The 21435-nt window shown below is 32.4% G+C and overlaps 1 protein-coding gene across 1 annotated transcript in view; it reads left to right on the forward strand.

Moving 5' to 3' along the window:
- LOC114332530 (lactosylceramide 4-alpha-galactosyltransferase) overlaps positions 1-21435 on the forward strand; it is a 107199-nt gene continuing 85764 nt past the window's right edge. The window contains exons 1-4 of the mRNA XM_028282346.2: positions 1-196; positions 7542-8208; positions 12787-13029; positions 19097-19367. Coding sequence (XP_028138147.2) covers positions 7577-8208; positions 12787-13029; positions 19097-19367 — 1146 coding nt within the window. The 5' untranslated portion in view covers positions 1-196; positions 7542-7576. The remainder of the gene's footprint in view (positions 197-7541; positions 8209-12786; positions 13030-19096; positions 19368-21435) is intronic.

Consider the following 21435-nt stretch of genomic DNA (forward strand, 5'->3'; position numbering starts at 1 on the left):
TCTGATATCATAACAATACATTCATACATAGCTGTACTATAAACTACAAAAAGAAGTATTGAACGTAACCGCACGAAAGAAAGTTCTAATTATTACGATAAATTTTTGGAATTACTTTTCAGAGTATCTACGAAATGTATTTTAAATATTCTGAAATCATTGGTTAAGTTAATAGTTTTGTACCAAATAATTAAAGGTGAGTGAATTAACATTACTAAAACTGTTATTTTTGTATATAATGTAACTATAATAAAAACTGTACTTACATAACTGTATATTTGAGGGGCTTAAAGCAAAACGCAATAAATCCAGAGTTGCAGCTTTTTTTAAATTCTTATACCTGGTTGCACCAACAGTTCTTAAGCTTAAGAAAAGAATAAGATAAAAATTAATATAATATAATATAATAAGAATCTCTTATAGCCCAGTAAATGAACGGGAAATACGGCGATACCGTGTAGTTTTCAGGGGCAACTCCGAATTGCATGAAAATTTGGATTTAGGTTCTACTTACCCTCCACTTCAAAGTTGAAATTGTGCCGTTGGTTGCTTTTACTTGTGGGGTGGCAGTCACCCCTTCTCGGGGGTGAAAAAACATACGTTCGATAATACCGGAAGTGGATAAATTGATTGATTTTAAGCAACTTTCGTTTTATAAAGTTTTTTATGTAAGTCAATACTTTTTGAGTTATTTGCGATTGAACATGTTTATTTTTCAACAAAAAAAACTACGTTTTCAGACGGTTTTTCGCAAATAAATCAAAAAGAAAATATTTTATCGAAAAAAAATCTTTAGAAAAAGTATAGCTTATAAAAAACCGGAAAAAATGGTGTATCAGTAAAGTCTATCAATCGAGTAAAAACAAAGTTGTAGCTCATGAAAAATGCGTTCTTATTCATCTAATTCCAAATCGAATATTTCAAGGTAAAATCACTGCAAAATTAAGCACTTTTCAAAAAAAACTATTTAAACTTTTTTAGTGTTTAAGAAAAGCTTTATTTTAATTGTTTAAAAAAAGTTTCTAGCATTAAAAATGAGCGAGTTACGCTCAAAATAAAGTTGGCCCCGTTTTTTTTTTGTAAAAAAGTCATATAAGTCTCCCCATGTTTAGCTCCCTAAAATGAAATTAATCGTTAGCGCTTTACAACCAATTTACTTACTTATCTATTTTTTATATGATCCTTCGCCGGTAAAGTGCTTATTTCTGAAAGGGGTATAGTTGAAAAAACTTGAATGGGTCACTAATCACGAGTGCATGCAAATTTTGAACAGCGAACAGTGATATCTGAACCAATTTTGTCTTATGGAAAAACAAAATTAAACTAGCATATTTATAATACCAAAACCTACATTTTTTTATTCTATAAGATTTTTCTTATCACTAATACTTTTTAAGTTATTTTGAAAAAAGGAAATTTTTCAAAAATTTTTAGAAAATTTTTTTACCATAAAACCAAATTTTTTCAAAAGTAAACACTTCATTCAAACCAATCAAACTTACACATATATAAACAATACACATACACTTAAAGTAAATGGTAAAGCGGTAACGATTAATTTTATTTAGGTTGCTAAATATAGGGAGATTTTTACCATTTTTTGGGAAAAAAAGGGACCAACTTGTTTTTGCAGTGTAACTCGTTTATTTTTGATGCTAGAAACTTTATTAAAAAGCAAATGTGAAGCTTTTTTAAACACTTTAAAAATATTAATCAGCTTTTCCCGAAAAGTGCTTAATTTTTCGGTGATTTCACGTTGAATTATTCGATTTCGAATTAGACGAATAAGAACGTATTTTTTATGAGTTACAACTTAGCTTTTACTCAATTTATAGACTTTACTGAAACAAAATTTTTTTTGTTTTTTTTTTATAAGCTACACTTTTACTAAGAATACTTTTTTCGATCAAATATTTACTTTTTGAGTTATATGTGAAGAACCGTCTGAAAAGTTAGTTTTTTTGTCAAAAAATCAACATTTTTAATTGCGAATAACTCTAAAAGTATTGGCTTACATAAGAAACTTCATAGAACAAAAGTTGCTTATAATCTGCCAATTTATCCATTTCCGGGCTTATTTTAAACACATGTTTTTACCCCCCGAGAAGGGTTCACTGTCACCCCCCCCTTAAGTAAAAGCAACCAACGTCACAAATTTAACTTTAAAATGGAGGGTAAGTAGAACCTAAATCCAAATTTTCATGCAATTCGCAGTTGCCCCTGAAAATTATACTCCAAAACGGTCATTTATTGGGCTATTAGAGCAGCTGAAGATAGAGACCAATGGAGAAACATTGTTAGGAATATTGGAAGAAATCACGATCCTCAGTAATGGGGAAACAACAAGAGAGAGAAAGAGAGAGAGAGAGAGAGAGAGAGAGAGAGAGAGAGAGAGAGAGAATGAGAATATTATAATATAAAATAGATACAATTGGTGATAAGGTAAGAATCGAAAATTATGGTACAACGTAAGTGATACGCAAGGCGGCCCTATCTATAAGTTGAGCTGGGCTAAACTGGTGCTTGAGAATTGTTGGTGCAACCAGGCATTAGTGTGTCATATCTGTGCATGCTTTTTGTTAGATTTTTTGCCTTTTTCAATAGGTTTATGTTGCTTTCTTTTTTTATTATTTTCCATTTTCAAATGCTCTTCGGTCCTGGCCTGCCGCTTAGTCGTAGGCCTGTTTAAAATCAATAAAAAGCATATGTAAACCTAGATTTTGTTCATACTTTTTGTTTGGTAATTATTTTAATATAAAAATTTGACTGGTTGTTGTTCTTCTCTGTTTGAAATCAGCCTGGTATTCTCTTATTATCTCTGTTTCATAGGTTTTTATTCTAGTTCTTATAATTTTTGCCAATACCTTATATACTACTTCAAAGAGTGCGATTCCTCTGTAATTTTCACACAGTTTTACCCCATTTCTTGTCTCTTCTTCTTCTTCGTGCGGCTAGGATTACTCCTGTTTATCTGCCTCTTATTCTCTTTCGGTTGTTGTTGACTACATTTTCTTTCCACCTTTTCGGCGGCCTTCCAACGGGTCTTCTGCTATACATCTTGTTGTTTTTACAGATATTCGCTAATCTATCTGGTCCCATTCGGTTTACATGTTCGTTCCAGTTTTTTTTTCTTGTTTTTATCCACCTGTTAATATTTTGAATTTTTTGTCTTTGTCTGTCTCTTATTGAGTTGCCTGCTACTGATCTTAATCCTTTCATTTCGATATTGTTGATTTGTTTTTTCGTCTTTTTTTATCGGTCCTTGTCTCCATTGCATATGTTAGGATTTTCTCTTACTGTTGTATTGTATACTTTTATTTTGCGTTCCGTGGTCAGATATTTGTTTCGCCATATGGTTTCTCGGAGGTAACCATTTACTCTTGCTGCTTTTGCTGCTTGCCTTGTGGTCTCTGTTCTTATATTCCTGTCACTAGTGTTTTCTACTCCTAGGTAACTGAATTTTATTACTTGTTCTACAATTTTGCCGTATATTTCTAGTTTGCATTTACGCGGCTCTTTACTGATAACTATACATTTAGTTTTTTTCTACTGATATTCTCATATTAAGTTTGATTGCTGTGATATTGAAGGTGTGGAGATGCCTTTGTAGGTCATCCTCGTTACCAGCAATTAGTACTGCATCATCGGCATAGCATAATATCGTGATTTTATGTGCTCCCATGTAGTATCCATACTTCGTGAATTATTTGATTCGTCACCATATTGAATAACAATAGACTGAGCGAGTCTCATTGGCGCATTCCTGCTTTTATTTCTATGTAGTCTGTTTCTCCTGTTGACATTATAACTCTGGTCTTGTTGTTCTTGTTAATTTCATTAATTATTATCCTTATTATCTGATGGTCCATTTGTTCAGCTTGTAATAAATTTAAGATGTCATTTCGCCTCACCCAGTCAAGAGCAATTTTAAATCTACAAAGCACATGTATGCTGGTTTTCCATATTCAATATACTTTTCTATTATTTGTCTGATAATAAAAATTGCGTCTATTGTGCTGCGGATCTTCCGCAAGCCTTGTTGTTCATCTGCCATGTTCGCTTTTTCCTCGATTTTATCTTTACATTTCATTACATTTCTTGTGGATTAGAAGAATTATGAATAAAATATTAAATTCGGAACGATAACAAAACACATTTATGCGTACAAAAGTAAACTTCCTTAAACTAAAAAATTTTCATTTGTGCATAAATACATACATTTAGTTATCTAGTTGTTTTCGGCTTATTAAATTTAAATTATCATTACATGCAGCAATTACAATGAAGTCAACAATAGTTATTTTCCTAACAAGTGCAGAAAGTCATGCTTTTCCGCACGCTACTGCAGTTTGCCAAACGACGCGAAGCGGAAGTTCGGCAAGCAGTCGAGTGCGGAAAAGAGACTTTCTGCAAGCGTTAGGAACAATATCTTTTCTACGAGTCTTTAAAATATGACCACATCTTAATCAACTAATCTAATTAATATGATTATTTCATTCATAGGAGATTCTGACCAATAGAAAGCTACAGAAATCTAAATTATATCGATAATTTTTGATAATTTCCCGTCGTCAAATATATTACGTCAGATGCCCTTCGTTGCTACGAAAAAATACATTCAGTGACATTAATGACAATTAATGTTTTAAAAATTATAAAAGTGATGACTTTCAAGCGTCAAATTAATATTTATAGCAACTGTGTGTTTAATTGTACTAATTTGTACTTACATAAATAAATTACAATAAAATTTTGGTGTTGAACAGTTTTATTCATGAAATAATCGCAACAAATTGCACTCGATCTCTAAAATTAATATAGAATTTTAGAGCTCTTGTGCAATTATTAGTGAAAATACATACACAAATTATTTCTTTGACAAGGTTTTCAAAACCAAAATTTCAGCATAATTGGTTATCATGACGACGATCTTGGTTTCCATGACGACGATTCAAAACCACTCTTATTGTCTACCAATTTGACTTTCAATATTATGTCAAAATTATTTTATTTCATCGAATTCTCGCGTTAATTTTTTAAAACATGAACACAATAAGATATATTTGAAATAAATTAGTAAATAATATCTAAATATTAGTTTATTGCATGTATTATAATTACTTTAAGGCCATATTAACATATCTAAATTAACACGCGTGCGGAAAAGTAAAACGCGTGCGGAAAAGTAAAACGCGTGCGGAAAAGTAAAACTTTCTAAACTAAAATGCGTGCGCGAAAGTAGACATTTTTGCACGCTCGTAGAAAAAATAATTTCTGAAATATTATTTTGCACATACATAGGTACCATATTTAGCCAGAGTCGCCAAAAATTTTGTGAAATTTACTTCTGTAGTTTTTAGTACAGTGTGATTTTTACAAGCTTTTGGGCATATTCAACGAGGTTTTTATTTGATTCAGAGTTAGACAACCATCTCCAGATAGCTATTTCTGCCTCTCAAGCGTTATCAATGGAGCTATGCAGTCACAACTCTGAACCAAACACCAACAGACTACCTTATTTAAGGGAAATTACCGCGAATGCAATAATTCCACCTTTGAGACGCAAATCAGCGACATCTCTCGTAAAACGAGAAAGACGAAAAGTCTCAGATACAAAGTTTACTGCAATTAAACAATTAAAATAATTGAAATAAAAATAATAAACAATATTTTAAATCTAAGACTTTTCGTTAAAAGAAACTGCTTTCTGGCTGCATCCTCAATCTCCGGCTTTTACAATTTATAAGCACGGAGACGACGAATATAGAAGAAAGCTGAAAGGACAGGGTCACGCATCTACTTTCTTTTCGTCTAGAAAAAGGGTCTAAAGACAGTTTCAACAGTTTTCGGCCCTTTTCCTAGACGAAAAGAAAGTAGATACGTGACCGTGTCCTATATGCTTTCTTCTATATTCATCGCCTCCGTGCTTATAAGTTGTAAGAGCCGGAGATTCAGGATGCAGACAGAAAGCAGTTTCTTTTAACGAAAAGTCTTAGATTTAAAATATTGTTTATTATTTTTCCACCTACCTCTACCGAAAGTATACTTTTCCGGACCTGATTGTAGGGAGCAAAGTTGTACTTTTCCTCCCTAGGGAGGAAAAGTAAAAGTGACGTCATGGTATTTCATTCATGAAATATAACTTATTGACGCCCTGTACAATATCTATTTTCTATTACGTAAGTATCTATACATTTTAACGTTTATTTATAAAACAGCCTGTATTTTGTAGAATGGTAAAAAACAGTAAATTGTTATTTGGATTTAACAATGTTTACATTAATAATTTGACTTATATTTGACAGTTATATTGTACCTACTTGTTAGTTTTAGTTCTAATAAATGTTGTTGGCTAGTTACATAAATAAATTAATAAAAATGAAAAATTGACTTGTTATTTGAGGAAGATGGAAAAACCATATGTGTAACATGGGATTAAAGTGCCTTTTCCTCCCTTAAATGCCTCCCTACGCGTCGGGCAGTAAACTTCATTCTCGGGAGGAAATGTAGCACTTTCCTCCCTTGTTATACAAATAGCTATTTCTTTCAATTATTTTAATTGTTTAATTGTAGTGAACTTTGTATCTGAGACTTTTCGTCTTCCTCATTTTAAAACTATTTATCGGCTTTTCTTGTTCTTCTTGATATGCCTATTTGTGACGAATCTTGGTGATCATCATGGCAATCTTTTTATATTTATAGCAACGCGGAAAAGCTTCACAGATGTGTTAAATCTGGTTCTGATGTTCTTTAACCAGAATGTTCTTTTTCTTTCTGGACTTCGCGTTCCAAATATTTAACCTTGCAAGATGGGTTTGTGGGAAAGCATATCTGGATTCATTTGGCATAATGTGTCCGAAGTACTGTAACTTTCTAGATTTGATGGTGATCAGTACCTCTTGGTTCTTCTTCATTTTTTGAAGACCCCCTCATTTGTGACTCAGTCAGTCCCTGGGATTTTAAGTAGTCTTTTATAAAGCCACATCTCAAATGCTTTCTATCCACGATTTAACACCATAAAAAAGGACAGAGAATACGTAGCGTCGCAGTGTTCTTACTTTTGTAGCAAGAGAGAGATTGCTATAAAACTAAGGTTGGTATAGCTAAATAGCCCCAAAATCAAACAGTAGTTAGATTTAATATGAAATTTAAATTATTTTGTAAAGATAATAAGACTTAAAGCCGTTGAACCTGGATAACTTTCAGGAAACCTGAGATTTCTGTACTCTGAAATTGTGTCCCGTACTCTGTGGTCTACATTCGTCTGCCAACTGAGTCTGAGTTCACTGAGGATGGACTGATATGTCCGAAACTGTTCTGAACGACTAATGTAATCCATTTAAATATTTTAGAATTTTAAATTGTGGATTAAATTATACCAATGATATAAAGGAGTTTTTAATTCATGTTAAAAGTTATTTAACTATATGTATGATATACAGCCCACTCCCAGGGACTATCCAGTTTTAATTTATGTTTTAGTAACACTTTTTTTATCAGGAAAAAATCTGTATTACAAACTTTTTTATTTTTATTTTTAGATCTTCAGAAAAATTTATGTGGGGTATTACTCAGTATGCTTCTCTACCGACATGGCCGTCTGTTGTTATGCACGTTTGTAGCAATACTATTTGTAACAGCTAGCATGATGCTAATTTCTTTTAACTATACCAACAGTTATCTAATTAAAAAATTTGAGTCCATATGTACGCTAAATTCGTTTATAAAAACAGCAGAACTCGTAGAAACTACTATTAAAACGACAAGTTCAACTACCATTAAAACTACAACTTCAGCTTCTCCAGAGAATCATATTCATTGTTATCGAGAAAACGTAGAATCTCTACCTGATATCTCAGACTTTAATCCAAGACCAGGAAAATCTATATTCTTCCATGAAACATCGTGCCACTCATTTGACCACGGCAAAATAGTCATTAATTCACGACAAGCCTGTGCTGTGGAAAGTGCAGCCAAGATGAATCCAGATCTTGATGTATATTTACTGTATGCTTCGCCAGGGATATTTAGATTTGAAGGAGATGAATCAGATCATTTTTTAAGAAGTTTATTAAGTTATAAAAATGTTCATATTCTACATTTGAATTACGAAAACTACGTTAAAGGTTCGCCAGTGGAGACATTGTGGACTTCCGGAAAGATTGAGAAATCTAAGTATGTTGTGTCACATGCAAGTGACGTATTGAGGTAAGATATTACTTTCTTATTGTCATAAAAAACGAATAAGCTGTAAACTTGTATCTCCCTATTTCTCCGCTGAAACATCCTCCCTCTTTCTCTCTGTCTTTCTCTATCTTTCTCCCTGTCTTTCTCTCTCTTTCTCTCTCTTTCTATATCATTCTCTCTCTTTCCTTCACTCTTTCTCTCCCTCTTCCCTACAAATGTATGGAGACGGTGCTCAGCCACAGGGCAGTCGCAGACTTGTACTGCCTATATTTCCATAGCGCACTCCAGGCTGGTGCCGCGTACTCCAGATTGAACATTTCCATCAAACACCATTCCATCTCTCTTTCTCGAGTCAGCTTTTAAGGTAGTGTTGCCCAAAATCGGTCTTGGTCTTGCAGTCTTGGTCTTGTTCTTGCGTTTTAGCAAGACCAAGATCAAGACCAAGACCGCCTTATTTTAGCAAGACCAAGACCAAGACTGACCGTGCAAGACTTGAGCAAGAACAAGACTAAGCCTGCGAGACTCTTTCGTCTTGCAGTTTGAGTGTCGTTTTATGGAATAATACAGGGTGTAACAAAAATACAGGTCATAAATTTAATCACATATTCTTGGACCAAAAATAGTTCGATTGAACCTAACTTACCTCAGTACAAATGTATGGTATATGCTTAGAGACTATGAGATACAAAAAAAATATGTAACAAAAATTTGGAAAATTGGATTTATTCGCATTATGAACAATACGAGAACATACATACATACCGAATTTAAAATATGAACACGTATTTATTGGATACGTACTCAGAGGTCATAATAAATTATTATACAATGTAAAAATAAAATATTTCATTCTTTCCTAATATCAGACGACGCCTTCGCTCCGAAATTAATTACAATTGAGCAATTGTCTAGATTTTGAGAATAGCAACCTTTCATAGAATAATCTTCTTGTGTTGTGTGTATAATAATATCGCATTGAAACTGAAGTATGTCGCCTATAAGGTGATAAAAATGTAATACGAATACCATATCCAATATCCACTGTTACAGTTACGGACAACCACTCAAATGTTTTTCCTTATTCATATCGTAAAGACTAAACGTCTACTTATAAACGGTTTGCAAGGTGTGCAATTAGATATTAGATCAATCGGCCAAACAAAATTTTTTGCTGAAAAAGCACTAGATAAGATAATACCTGGCTACCCTGTATAGTCCATTCGCGCACGGTAAAATGTTACAAAACCTTAAAATTTCAAAAAAAAAGAGATATTTGTTATTATATTATAAAAAGAGATATTGGCCGATGTGTGATTTTGCCATTGTTTTTTATTGTTAATGAAGAACTTATGAGAGGATGGGCGATGAGCATTAAAAACTAAAAAACAATGTTTTTTAAAGTGAAATAAACAAACTACTTATCGACAACTGATAAATAAAGTTTAAACTTCAGTTTAGGCACTTCGAGATTTCGAAAATAATATTTTTTACTTGTGTTTTTGAGCCATGAAAATCGTCATTTTTCAATTTTTTTCAGTTTTAAATTGTTTATAACTCGGAAACGAATAACTTTAGACAAAAACTACAAAAGACCTTTTTTGTTCCATATGATTCAAAGAACCTAAAATAAGTCAACCAGGGCTGAAACAATTGATTTTTATAATTTGTTTAATTTTTTTTAAATAAATATAGAAATAACTCAGAAATTACGGCATTTCGGTATAGGAAATATTACATGAAAATTAATTAGTAGTTATTATATGGTTCAAAAGGCAAAAATATACAGGGTGTTCTATTCGAAATACGAAAGTTCATTATATTTTCAAAAAAACGCAAGATCTGGCAACAATCTGTAATTACCACTATAATATCGGCCGCATTAGGAGACCATTAAGAAACATACTGACTACCGTGGGACATGGTAGATAGCCCAGTTAGTTAGAGTATAGGCAGGGATAGTTTAGTTAGATCGTGGGTTAAAACCCACCTTAATTTTCATTTTGCCTTTGATTGATAATTTGAAAACACAATAGTATATATGAGATTGTGAATACAATCTTAGAGTTGGGCTGTATGAGGATTTACTGGTTCAAATTTAAGTGGGAGAATAAGGTATAAGGTTTTATACAGACAATATTAATATGTGTATAAAGTCTTACCAAACTGTGAGGCCTTGTCTGGAACACTGAAGCCGGTCACATACGAGTTGATTGTTTCCGTACCACGTGCCTCGCGTTTTGACCGTTGCGAAATCGTGTATGGCGTCACTCCCGAATTACTGTTTATGATTACTGTTCGTGCACGTAACTTAAAACGTACTGCTATTTCGTTTCAGCCCAAAAGAAAGGCTGAGAAGGCCGAGAGGAGGTTGGCTCACCCTACGGTGGTGTCGGAGAAGAAAGTTACTTCTTGATCGTAGAACGGCTAATGAGATAGAGGATGATTTCTCCTGTCCCGAATCCAAAATTGTCTGTCGTCTGTCTGTAGGGGTTGAGGAGAGAGGGTAAAAATAGGAGATATGGAACAGGGCTGGCTTGAGACTTATTTAAATTAAGGGTTATAATAAGAGATTTAATGCAGTAAAAAATATAAAAATTATTTCTTGCATGTGAAAATTGAACACTTGCTATGATATCAATGTAGTCTGCATACGCTAGTATTTTTACCCTCCTATTAATAATGGCCCTCTTGTTGTTATTCCAGATTCTCTCATAGCATTCTCTAGGACTATGTTGAATAGAAGACACGATAGGCTATCTGTCGAAGACATGTATGTGCTTGGAAAATTCTTGATATTCCAATCTGCACTCTAACCTTACACTCGACTGTTGAGAGGGTTGCTTTCACCAACCTCACTACATGTATTGGGATATTGAATTCTACCTTGGCTTTAAATAATGCGCTTTCTGTCTATACTGTCGGAGGCACATATATAATCCTCAAACAAACAAAAAAATAGCTCACACAACGAAAAACAGGAAGATCTCAGAACCAAGAGATGAGATAACTCAATATCTGGATCTTCCCATTAGGTCTTCTCAAACTGGATCTTCCAGTTAAAAAAATCGACTTTTTTAGAGGGTTTTTTGAGAATACTTCGAAAAATATGCATTTAATAAAAAAAAATGTGGTTATTAAAATTATATCTTTTGGTAACACAAACCAAATTCTTTTCCTATAATATCTTTAAGACCAATACAAACCGAGATAAGGCATGTTAAAAGTTATCTTTTTTCGTCAAATGCATAATTTGGAATATTCAAAGCCAAATAATGGGAAAAATTTGCATTTTTTCGAGGAAAACTTAAATAATATTTTTTCAAGTATACCATTATACCTTTCAAAAAAAATAATAAAAAGTTTCTAGCGTAAAATTTAGCGACTTATAATAAAAAAAATGTCGGTACCTGATTTTCTCTACGAAAAAATCAGTGAAAACAACCCCCTAACTACCTTCATAATTCAAAATTGGTAACCTTTTTGTAGTTCCTTTTATATTTATATTATCAATACACTCAAGGAGTTTGACCTATTTAAAATGCCTAATTTTGAAAAAATTGGAGTTTAAAGAAAAATTGATTTTTTGCAATTTGGTATTTTTCACCATTTACTTCAAAATATCTCCGAAAATACTGAAGATATGAAAAAAATTATAAATTACTAAATTGTAGCTTTTTTAATGGCTAAAATTTCTCTGTACATAGATTTTCATTACAGTCAATGGTTAGCCAGATATAGCTGTTTAAATCCTCTATTTACCAGCAAACACGCCCTTATTCGAGCCCTTTAAACCCGCCCCAAAACTAAGGGATCTTACGGAATTTAATTTACACAGTCTTATAGCTCTTTAAAAATCCTACAAAATTATTTTTAAAGAAACTTTTTATCGCCAAAAATATATAGAATATTTTTCGAGGAATTCTCAAAAACCCTCTAAAAAAGTCGATTTATTCGTCGAAAAACTGTTATTTTCAAGCGCGAATAACTCGAAAAATATTAGTTTTACGAAGAAGATGTAAAAAACATTTTTTTCTTAGAATCATTTTTTCCATCGAATTCCATGGTTAAAATGTAATAAAAAATTCCCACCCCCGAGATGGGGTGGCAACCACCCCCAAGGTTTTAGTGTATGATACCGGCATAATATAGAAAATGATCCTTGGACTATTCCCTACCTCCTGTGAAAGTTTCAAGTAAATCTATGCTGGACGAAAAAATGATTCATTTCCTCAATCGACTATTGGGGCCGACCGACCGGCTCTGTCGCGTCATACAGCTGACCGACTATAATAACTTTTATTTATATTTAATTTAGAATGTGTGTACTGATTTTCAGCCTTAGTAAATGGATTTAATTACCTTCGTGGGAAAGCAACTTTGATACCCTCTCAGTAACCCCTGTTCTACGTTTCGCTTGACCGACCGCAGTATGTTTCTCTACACTCTACACACTCACAGTAATCAACTGTGAAAAATCTAGCTTTAGTAAATTCAAAGAGATTTTTCAGCGCTGCCTCTTGTCTATAAGCTAAACTATTGCTCCCTGCTTCTAATTCCTGCCTAAAGTTTTTAGGAAATAATGAAAAGTGTTTTTTTCAGGTATCTAACACTGTGGAAATATGGTGGTATTTATTTGGATTTGGATGTGGTAGTGATAAAATCCTTACAGGATCTACCGTTGAATTATGCAGGTCTACAGAGTCCGAACGAAGTAGCAGCAGGTGTTGTCAGCTTTGAAGCCGATGGTTTTGGACATAGTTTGGCTGATAATTGCGTGAATAGATTAAAAAATAAATTCAATGGTCAAGTTTGGGGAAGTAATGGACCAGTTATAGTTTCTTCGTAAGTAGAAAAATGTACAGATCTGTTTGTATAGTGGTTATATGTTTAAATATACAGGGACAAAATACAGTCGAAATACAGGTAACAAAAATGCAGGTCATAAATTAAATCAGATATTCCGGGACCACAAATATAGGCTATTGATTATATTCAAAATAAGATAGCTAAAAGGAACTACAACGTTAACGGGGTTTTATTATTTCATATGGTCAATGGACATCTATATATGAAAAAACCGCGGAGTGCTACCATTTAAAGGGGTGCGTTTTTGAGAAATGGGTGAATTAGTCCCTGGGCACAGGTTACATTAGGGTGAGTTCTATGCACTTTTGGTATAAACATACCTACATAAAAATTGTTCCTGGTTAAATTTCCTATCTAAATATCGCTTTTTAAAGTCAATGATACTTTTTTTTACAAAAATATATTCAAAAGAAAAAGCACAAAGAAACCCAAAAGAAAGAAATTTTGTTTTTTGTCCCATAACTTTTGTCCACGAGGATATAGGTATAGACATTGCTTTACAGAAAAAAAATCTACATATTTCTTCTTTAAAATGTTGTGTAGTAGAGGTAATTAGGATTTATAGTTTTCGAAATATGATTTTTCAAAGTTCGCCACTCACAGCAATTTTGGGCAATTTTCCTTGTAATTTCGCAAATATTGTTCTGTAACTTTTTTCCACGTAACTTTAGGTATATGAAATGGTACACGTAATAGAAATAGAAATCAATTAGCTTTAAAATGGTCTACTGTCTAACGTTGTACGACTTTTTTTTAAAGAGATTATGGTTTTTCAAAGTTTTATACTTTTAACGATTTTTTATAATATAATATAAAAATAAAATTATATTATTATATGATATATTGTATATTATATATTATTATATTATATATAGTATATATAATATAATATTATGTTATATAATATATAATACCTAATATAAAAAAAATATTATTTTTTACATTTTTTACGATTATTTTTGAAATTTCTCATTATAACTTTTTTTTTCTTGTACATTAATATACTATATATTGCTGAATAAAGAGGGCTTACTTTCTGTTCTTTAAAATGGTGTATCATCTATATTTAAATAATGGAAACCGAGTGATTCTTTGATATTTTTTTACCTGTATTATTTAAAATTATTTCTTTTACAAAAATTACATAAACATTAGTCTTAGAAAACATCACTTTAGTTAAAATTATTTAAACGTTGACATTTAAAAAATTTCAAAATCAAAGACCATCTCTTCGTTAGCATTAGCTTCAATATCTTCCTCTGACACCTCAGTTATCTTAGAGTCCCACAATTAGTACCCATTCACATGCACCCTTTGCAGAATATTGAAAAACTAATTCCTATCTTCCTACAACCGCAGTTTTTTGTACATCCTTTGGTACATTTACATGCTATTTTTTCAAGCAAAGCTTGTGGTGCAGGAGCTTTGACAGTAAATATTGGAATTAATCCATATTTTGAAGTTTGCCCGGCCGAGTCAAGTGGATCCAAAGTATTACCTATAAAAAATAAGATTCAATCATAACACACAATCACATAAAAAAGTTATAAGGAGAAATTTAAAAAATAATCCTAAAATCAAAAATCGTTGCAAGTACTTATTACATTTTGAAAAAGCATATCTTATTCAAAAATAATCCTAGAATTTTTTATAATACACCATTTTAAAGTAAACAGAATAAGCTTTAGTTTTTTATTATATAATATATACCTAAATGTAGAAGAAAAAAAGTTATAATGGGAAATTTAAAAAATAATCGTAAAAAATATAAAAACTTGTTAAAAGTATAAAATCTTGAAAAAGATAACCTCTTTAAAAGAAGTCGTACAACATTATACAGTAGAACATTTTAAAGGTAATTGATTTCCATTCCTTTTACGTGTACCATTGCATATGCCTAAAGTTGCGTAGAAAAAAGTTACAGAAAAATATTTGCGAAAAAACAAGGAAAATTGCCCAAAATTGCTGTGAGTGGCGAACTTTGAAAAATCATATTGCGAAAACTGTAAATCCTAACGACCTCTACTAAGCATCATTTTAAAGAGAAAATATGTAAGTTTTTTTTCTGTGAAGCAATGTCTATACCTATATCCCCGTGGACAAAAGTTATGGGACAAAAAACAAAATTTCTTTCTTTTGGGTTTCTTTGGGCTTTTTCTTTTGAATATATTTTTGTAAAAAAAAGTATCTTTGACTTTAAAAAGTTATATTTAGATAGGAAATTTAACCAGGTACAATTTTTATGTAGACGTGTTTGTACCAAAAGTGCATAGAACTCACCCTAATGTAACCTGTGCCCAGGGACTAATTCACCCATTTCTCAAAAACGCACCCCTTTAAATGGTAGCATATCCGCGCACCATATGAAGTAATAAAACCCCGTTAACGTTGTAGTTCCTTTCTATAGTACATAATCAATAGCCTAATAGTTCAATTGAAACTAACTTACCTTAGTACAAATGTGCACATAAAAAAAGTTACAGCCCTATGAAGTTACAAAATGAAAATCGATTTTTTCCAATCTATCGAAAACTATTAGAGATTTTTTATTGAAAATGGACATGTGGCAGTCTTCTGGGAGAAACATCTTAAAGAAAAATAACAGTGAAATTTGTACACCACATCAAAATTTTATGGCGTTTCGTTCCTTTAAACCCCCCAAACTTTTGTGTACGTTCTAGTTAAATTACCATTGTGGTACCATTAGTTAAACACAATGTTTATAAAACTTTTTGCTTCTAATATTCTTTCGATAAGCCAGTTTTTATCGAAATGCATCTTCGTTTTCAATATGTTTACATAAAAATTTGACGGGGGGTGTTCTTCCTTTAAACCCCCCAAATGTTTGTATACTTTCCAATTAAACTAATATTGTGGTACCATTAGTTAAACACATTGTTTTAATATTTTTGCTTCTTAGTATTTTTTCGATAACCCACCTTTTATCGAGATGTGGCTTATTTTTTAATATGTTTCAAAATATACCTAAAAATGTAAATTAATTTTTCAGATTATTATTAACAGGTCTCTATAATTGTACTTAACACGTTCAGTGCCACATGTATCCAACATGGATACACGCGTCACACTAATTTAGTGGCCGCGTGTATTCAATGTGGATGCACATGTATTTTTGTATTTTGAGCCGTGCACACACCGTCTGTCTAAATATCTTTATGGGTGCTTGTAAGTAGTTGCCTACGAAATCCAAAACTCTGGTTGGACTGCAGGTACTGAGATGATTTTTGCCTAGACATATTTTGAAACAAAATAAAGGGAAATGAAACAATTTATTTATTTTATACAGAAAAAAAATGTATATAATAAAACATTTGTGGGTTAAAAAACAAATTAAAAGATAGTATTTTTCGATAAAGTGAACGAAATGAAACTGTTTCTAGATACATAAAATCGTGTAGCCGGATACATGTGGCGGCGTGTATCCAATGCGGATACATACTAAAAATGACGTCATGTAACAATCAAATCATGTTCTTACAGGTTTTTTTTAAACTAGCATATTAAGACCATGTTTTATATTTGTTTTCTTCATTTTGACAACTTCAGCCTGTGGAACCCTATTTTTGTGTTACCATCGTGGCACTCAATGTGTTAACCATTATATACAAACATGTGGTGGATTCGACAAATATTTCAAATATCTCCATAAACACTGGCTTATCGAAAAAGTACTAAGAGGCAAAAAAGTTTTAAAAACATTGGATTTAACTAGTGGTAACACAACAATAATTTAATTGGAACGTACACAAAAGTTTGGAGGGGAGTTTAAGGGAACAAAACCCATTTTTATGGGGTGCACAAATTTCACTATTGTATATTTTTTAAGATGTTCCTGCCATAAGAATGTTACATGTCCATTTTTAATAAAGTATCTATAATAGTTTTTGATGTATTGGAAAAATCGATTTTCATTTTGTAACTTTTTTATGTGCATATGTATACTAAATAAGGTAAGTTAGGTTCAATGCAAGTATTTTTGGTCCCAGAATACGTGAAGAGTACAGGGGAAAAACAAGGAATGTCACATTTTATACATATTGAGATAAACACCAAAAAATGTTTAATTCTTATGATATCTACAAACTACTTAGGATAATCTTAGCAGAATTCTAGCAATTATTGGTATATAATCTTAATATAATATTAATCTATATTAAGTTATTAATTTAATAATGCACCAAAAAACTGCTAACATTCCTTATTTTTGTCCAGTGGCGTGCGGAAAATCCTGGTCCTTCGCCTGGATACAAATCTTAAATAATTTATATAAACTGATCTTTCTGGTTATTGTTCTGAATCGATAGTCTAGTCGACAGTACTCAGTTATTGCTACCCCATGGCGAGAAAAGCCAAAATTCATGAAAAAGTGATATTATTTGTTTTTCCCCTGTACTCTTCATGTGATTTAATTTACGACCTGTATTTTTGTTACACCCTGTATATTCTAGATATTATGTTTTGTCCTAGTTGTAACCCTTTTTCTTCAGACCTCTGCTGAATTCTGAATTCAGTAGACCTCTAAAGAATTCAGAACTCTTCCTCCATCTGAGACCGGTCACGGTCTCAACTTTCTTAGTATACTATACAGGGTGTTTCATTAATAATTGTCAATATAGTAACTGGAGAAACCTTAGCACAAAATACGAAGATTTAACCTAAAACACTTAAATAAAATGTGGTTCCTTTCTAAAAGCTACAATCCGTAAAAGTTTCAAGTTTCTACATTGTAAAAAAAAAGAGAATTTAAGCATTTTCCATTAAAATCGTTTTTTTTTTATTTAAACAATTAATAAATATAAAAAAAAAATTAATGACTATTCGTGTATTGTTCCCGCGAATACATATGCTTGCAAATTTTCATTCATTTGCATTGAAGAAAAGTCAGTCAAATTAACGTCTAAAGATTTGATGCAAACTATTGAACTAAAGAAAAGCGTTTAAAAATTATTTGTAGCCAGTACTTTAAAACTATTTTACATATCCTTATCATACTTGGCAGAAAATGTAGGTACTGTACACCCTACTAAACTAAGATAAATAAACGTTTCTAGCTACTACCAGAGGCGTACTACAGGGGATAGTGGCTGGTTGACCCTTCCCAAATTCTACGCCACTGACGAAATTGCTATTTTAGTGTAATTTTTGATTTTGCAATACTTTTTATGTAGATAATATACTCTTCATTCGTAACGATAAAATGATTAGTTTTCGAGATATTTGAAATTAAAAATGAAGCGACACAATACACTGATCAAAATAACCGTGTCGTTTCATTTTTCACTTCAAAGATCTCGAAATCTAATGACTTTATCGTTACGAATGAAGAGTATATTATTTCATAGAAAATATTGGAGAATCGAAAAAATTGAACTAAAATATCAATTTCGCCAGTGGCGTAGAATTTAGAAAGGGTCAACCATTCACTTTCCCCCGTTGTGCGCCTCTAGTAATAGCCAGAAACGTTTGTTGGACATAATTTAGTAGTTTGTACAGTACCTATACTTCCTGTCAAGTATGAAAAGGATACGTCGAATAGTTTTAAAATGCTGAGCAAAAATAGTTTTTAAAGTTTTAGATAAAACACCCTGTAACTCAATAAGGAACCACATTTTATTTAAGTGTTTTAGGTTAAATCTTCGTATTTTGTGCTAAGGTTTCGCCAGTTACTATATGGACAATTATTAATGAAACATCCTGTATACGTATATACAGGGTGTCCAGAAACTCTAGCTCCCTTAGGAAGCATTTTAGGACTAGGTGAAATGGGTTAAATTGTCTTAAAATTATCTGAGGAATCCCCTGTCTTCGTTTGTCGTTAGAGATTCCTGGACACCCTGTATATCTAACACTGTTAATCCATTATTTCTAAATAATAAAATGAAAACCTTGGTTCAACAAGACAGAAAGGAAATTATTGACTTCTGAACTAATATCAGAAACTTCAAATAAGGTTATTATTTATTTTAAAACTATGATTCTTTCCCTACGAAATTTTTAAAAAGAAAATCTATTTTTTTTTTAGAGTAATGAAGGAAAGCTGCAATGTAACAATAGCATCCGAAATGCTAACGAAAAATTGTACTGGACTTACAATGTATCCAATGGAGACATTTTACCCCATACCTTACTCGCTGTGGCGGAAATATTTTAGGGAAGAGGATTTTAATGAAGTTATCAACAAAACAAAAAATACTTACGTATTGCATACGTGGAACAAGCTCAGTGAAGGTGAAAGAATACCTCTTAATAAAAACCCGGCCTATTTGCATTTTGCTAAATTGCGTTGTCCAAAGGTTGTTGAGGCTTGTAAGACATATTTTTAATGAGTTGATATGCTGGTGTGTGAAGTTTTCCTGAGATTTTATCATTTACGAATCTGGATGGGACACGATCTTGGTGATCTAATTTGGTATTACTAATTTATTTATTACTGTCTTGATCTATCTATATTAAGGTTTTTACGGCTGTCGCCGCCTTCCTTCTTTCAGCCAACGTTTTCAGTCCTTTCTGTTCTGCTATTCTCCGTCTCTAAGGTCTCATCTTTCCATGGCCTCATCCACTTCATCCCTCGATGATCTTCGGGGTATATCTCTTCTTTCGGGGTATATCTCTTCTTCTCTTTCCTATTGGGATCCAATCCGAAATCTTTGATATCCACCTTGTACGACCTGCTCTTCTCACATGCCCATACCAAATTAAACGTTTTTCTTCGATGTAGCTGAATGTCTTGTTCTACTACCAATCTTCGTTTTATCTACTCATTTCTAATACGATCTATTCTTGTCACTCTACAGCTTCTTCTCATGAACTCTATTGTGATGGTACACGACGACCCTCGCGGAATTTTTCTAAATTATTTGTTATAAAAATAAGGTCATAATATTATAATTGCAATTTGTATAATTTACTACCATAGTAGCAAAGTTCAAAGTATTGAACTCTCTTTGAAAGACTGCAAAGAAAGCACACGTCATTTTTAATGTACGTATAGTACCTCACCATATATGGTCATACAAATTGGCACTGTTTTGAACTATAACAGATATAAATAGGAAGGTCGAGTACCTGAGACATCGTTGTTGTCGTTGCACTCTCTAGCGCGTAGTCAGGGGATATAGTTACCGAGAAATGGGTTATCCCCGACCTATCTCAAGGTCAACGTAATGTCCACTTAATTATATAAAGAATAAAGTTTCTGTAAAAAGTTTAAGTTTGTTTGTTCGGGGTAGTGTCTTCGTCTAGCAACCCCCAACTTAACATGGCGATCCTGCCTTGAGTTAAAGAATGGAGTTTTCTGGTTCGCATATAGATTGCGGTATACAGCTCTACACTTAAGATGGGAAACAACCAGAACAAAGAAAAAGAGGAACAGATCTTTATAAACCAAACAGGCAACAGCGGAGGTGTGACAGCTGAAACCGGCGAAAACGAGAAGCTATCAATCCCTGGAATTTTGGGAATTGTGTCGTTCAGCCTGGCCCTAATCATCGTTGGATGGATACTGTATCGACGATGGAAGAAGAAGCTTCGACGCCACATCCGACAGAAAATATCTAAGTCGATGAAGATGCTGAGGTTAGACGTCCAGAATCTAGGACCAGACGCATAGACACATGTGCCCATATTCGTGAGTAATTTTTCTTTTTATACAATACAGTTTAACTACTTATGAAGTAAGTTTGATGACTACTTTTTTTTTAATTTTCATATTGAAATTTTGATTTTTTTAATTTTCTTACTAATTTACTGACATTTTAAATATTGACGGTTATCCAATATTATTGATCCTTTTATTTTACTTACATTTATGTTTTATTGTAATATTTTATATGCTATATTTTGTTATATTTGATATACTTAACGGCAATGATAAGCTTTACGAAGTAATTGCAACTTCGAGACACTACGCCATATACAATTGAGTAACGTAGTCAGGCCAAGCCGAATTTATGTTTGAGGAAAGATTTCAACGTATTCTGGAAGATATAATTATATTAAATAGGAATCTCACAAACGACACCATAGAACGAAGGAAAAATAAGCTAATCACAAAAAAATGGGTGGAAAAACTCAGGACTGTCACGAAACAGTTTAGGACGGTGCATAAAGTATACAAAGTTGACAGCTGTAAGGCAGCTGTGTTGACATCACAAAGGAGGCCAGAGAAAAACTAACACAGAAAAAACACAGCAGAAAATAAGTATATGATGCCAAAACGAGTAAAATAACTTATAAACCAGGAGATAAGGTATTAATAAAAAACGAGCCAAACTCAAAACTTAACTCTTTGTTTTCGGGTCCATATACCGTAATTAAAGATGAAATACCTAACGTAATTATTGAGAAAAAGGGTAATCAAGT

This window comes from Diabrotica virgifera, chromosome 5 (assembly GCF_917563875.1).
Source record: "Diabrotica virgifera virgifera chromosome 5, PGI_DIABVI_V3a".
Taxonomy (NCBI): Eukaryota; Metazoa; Arthropoda; class Insecta; order Coleoptera; family Chrysomelidae; genus Diabrotica; species Diabrotica virgifera.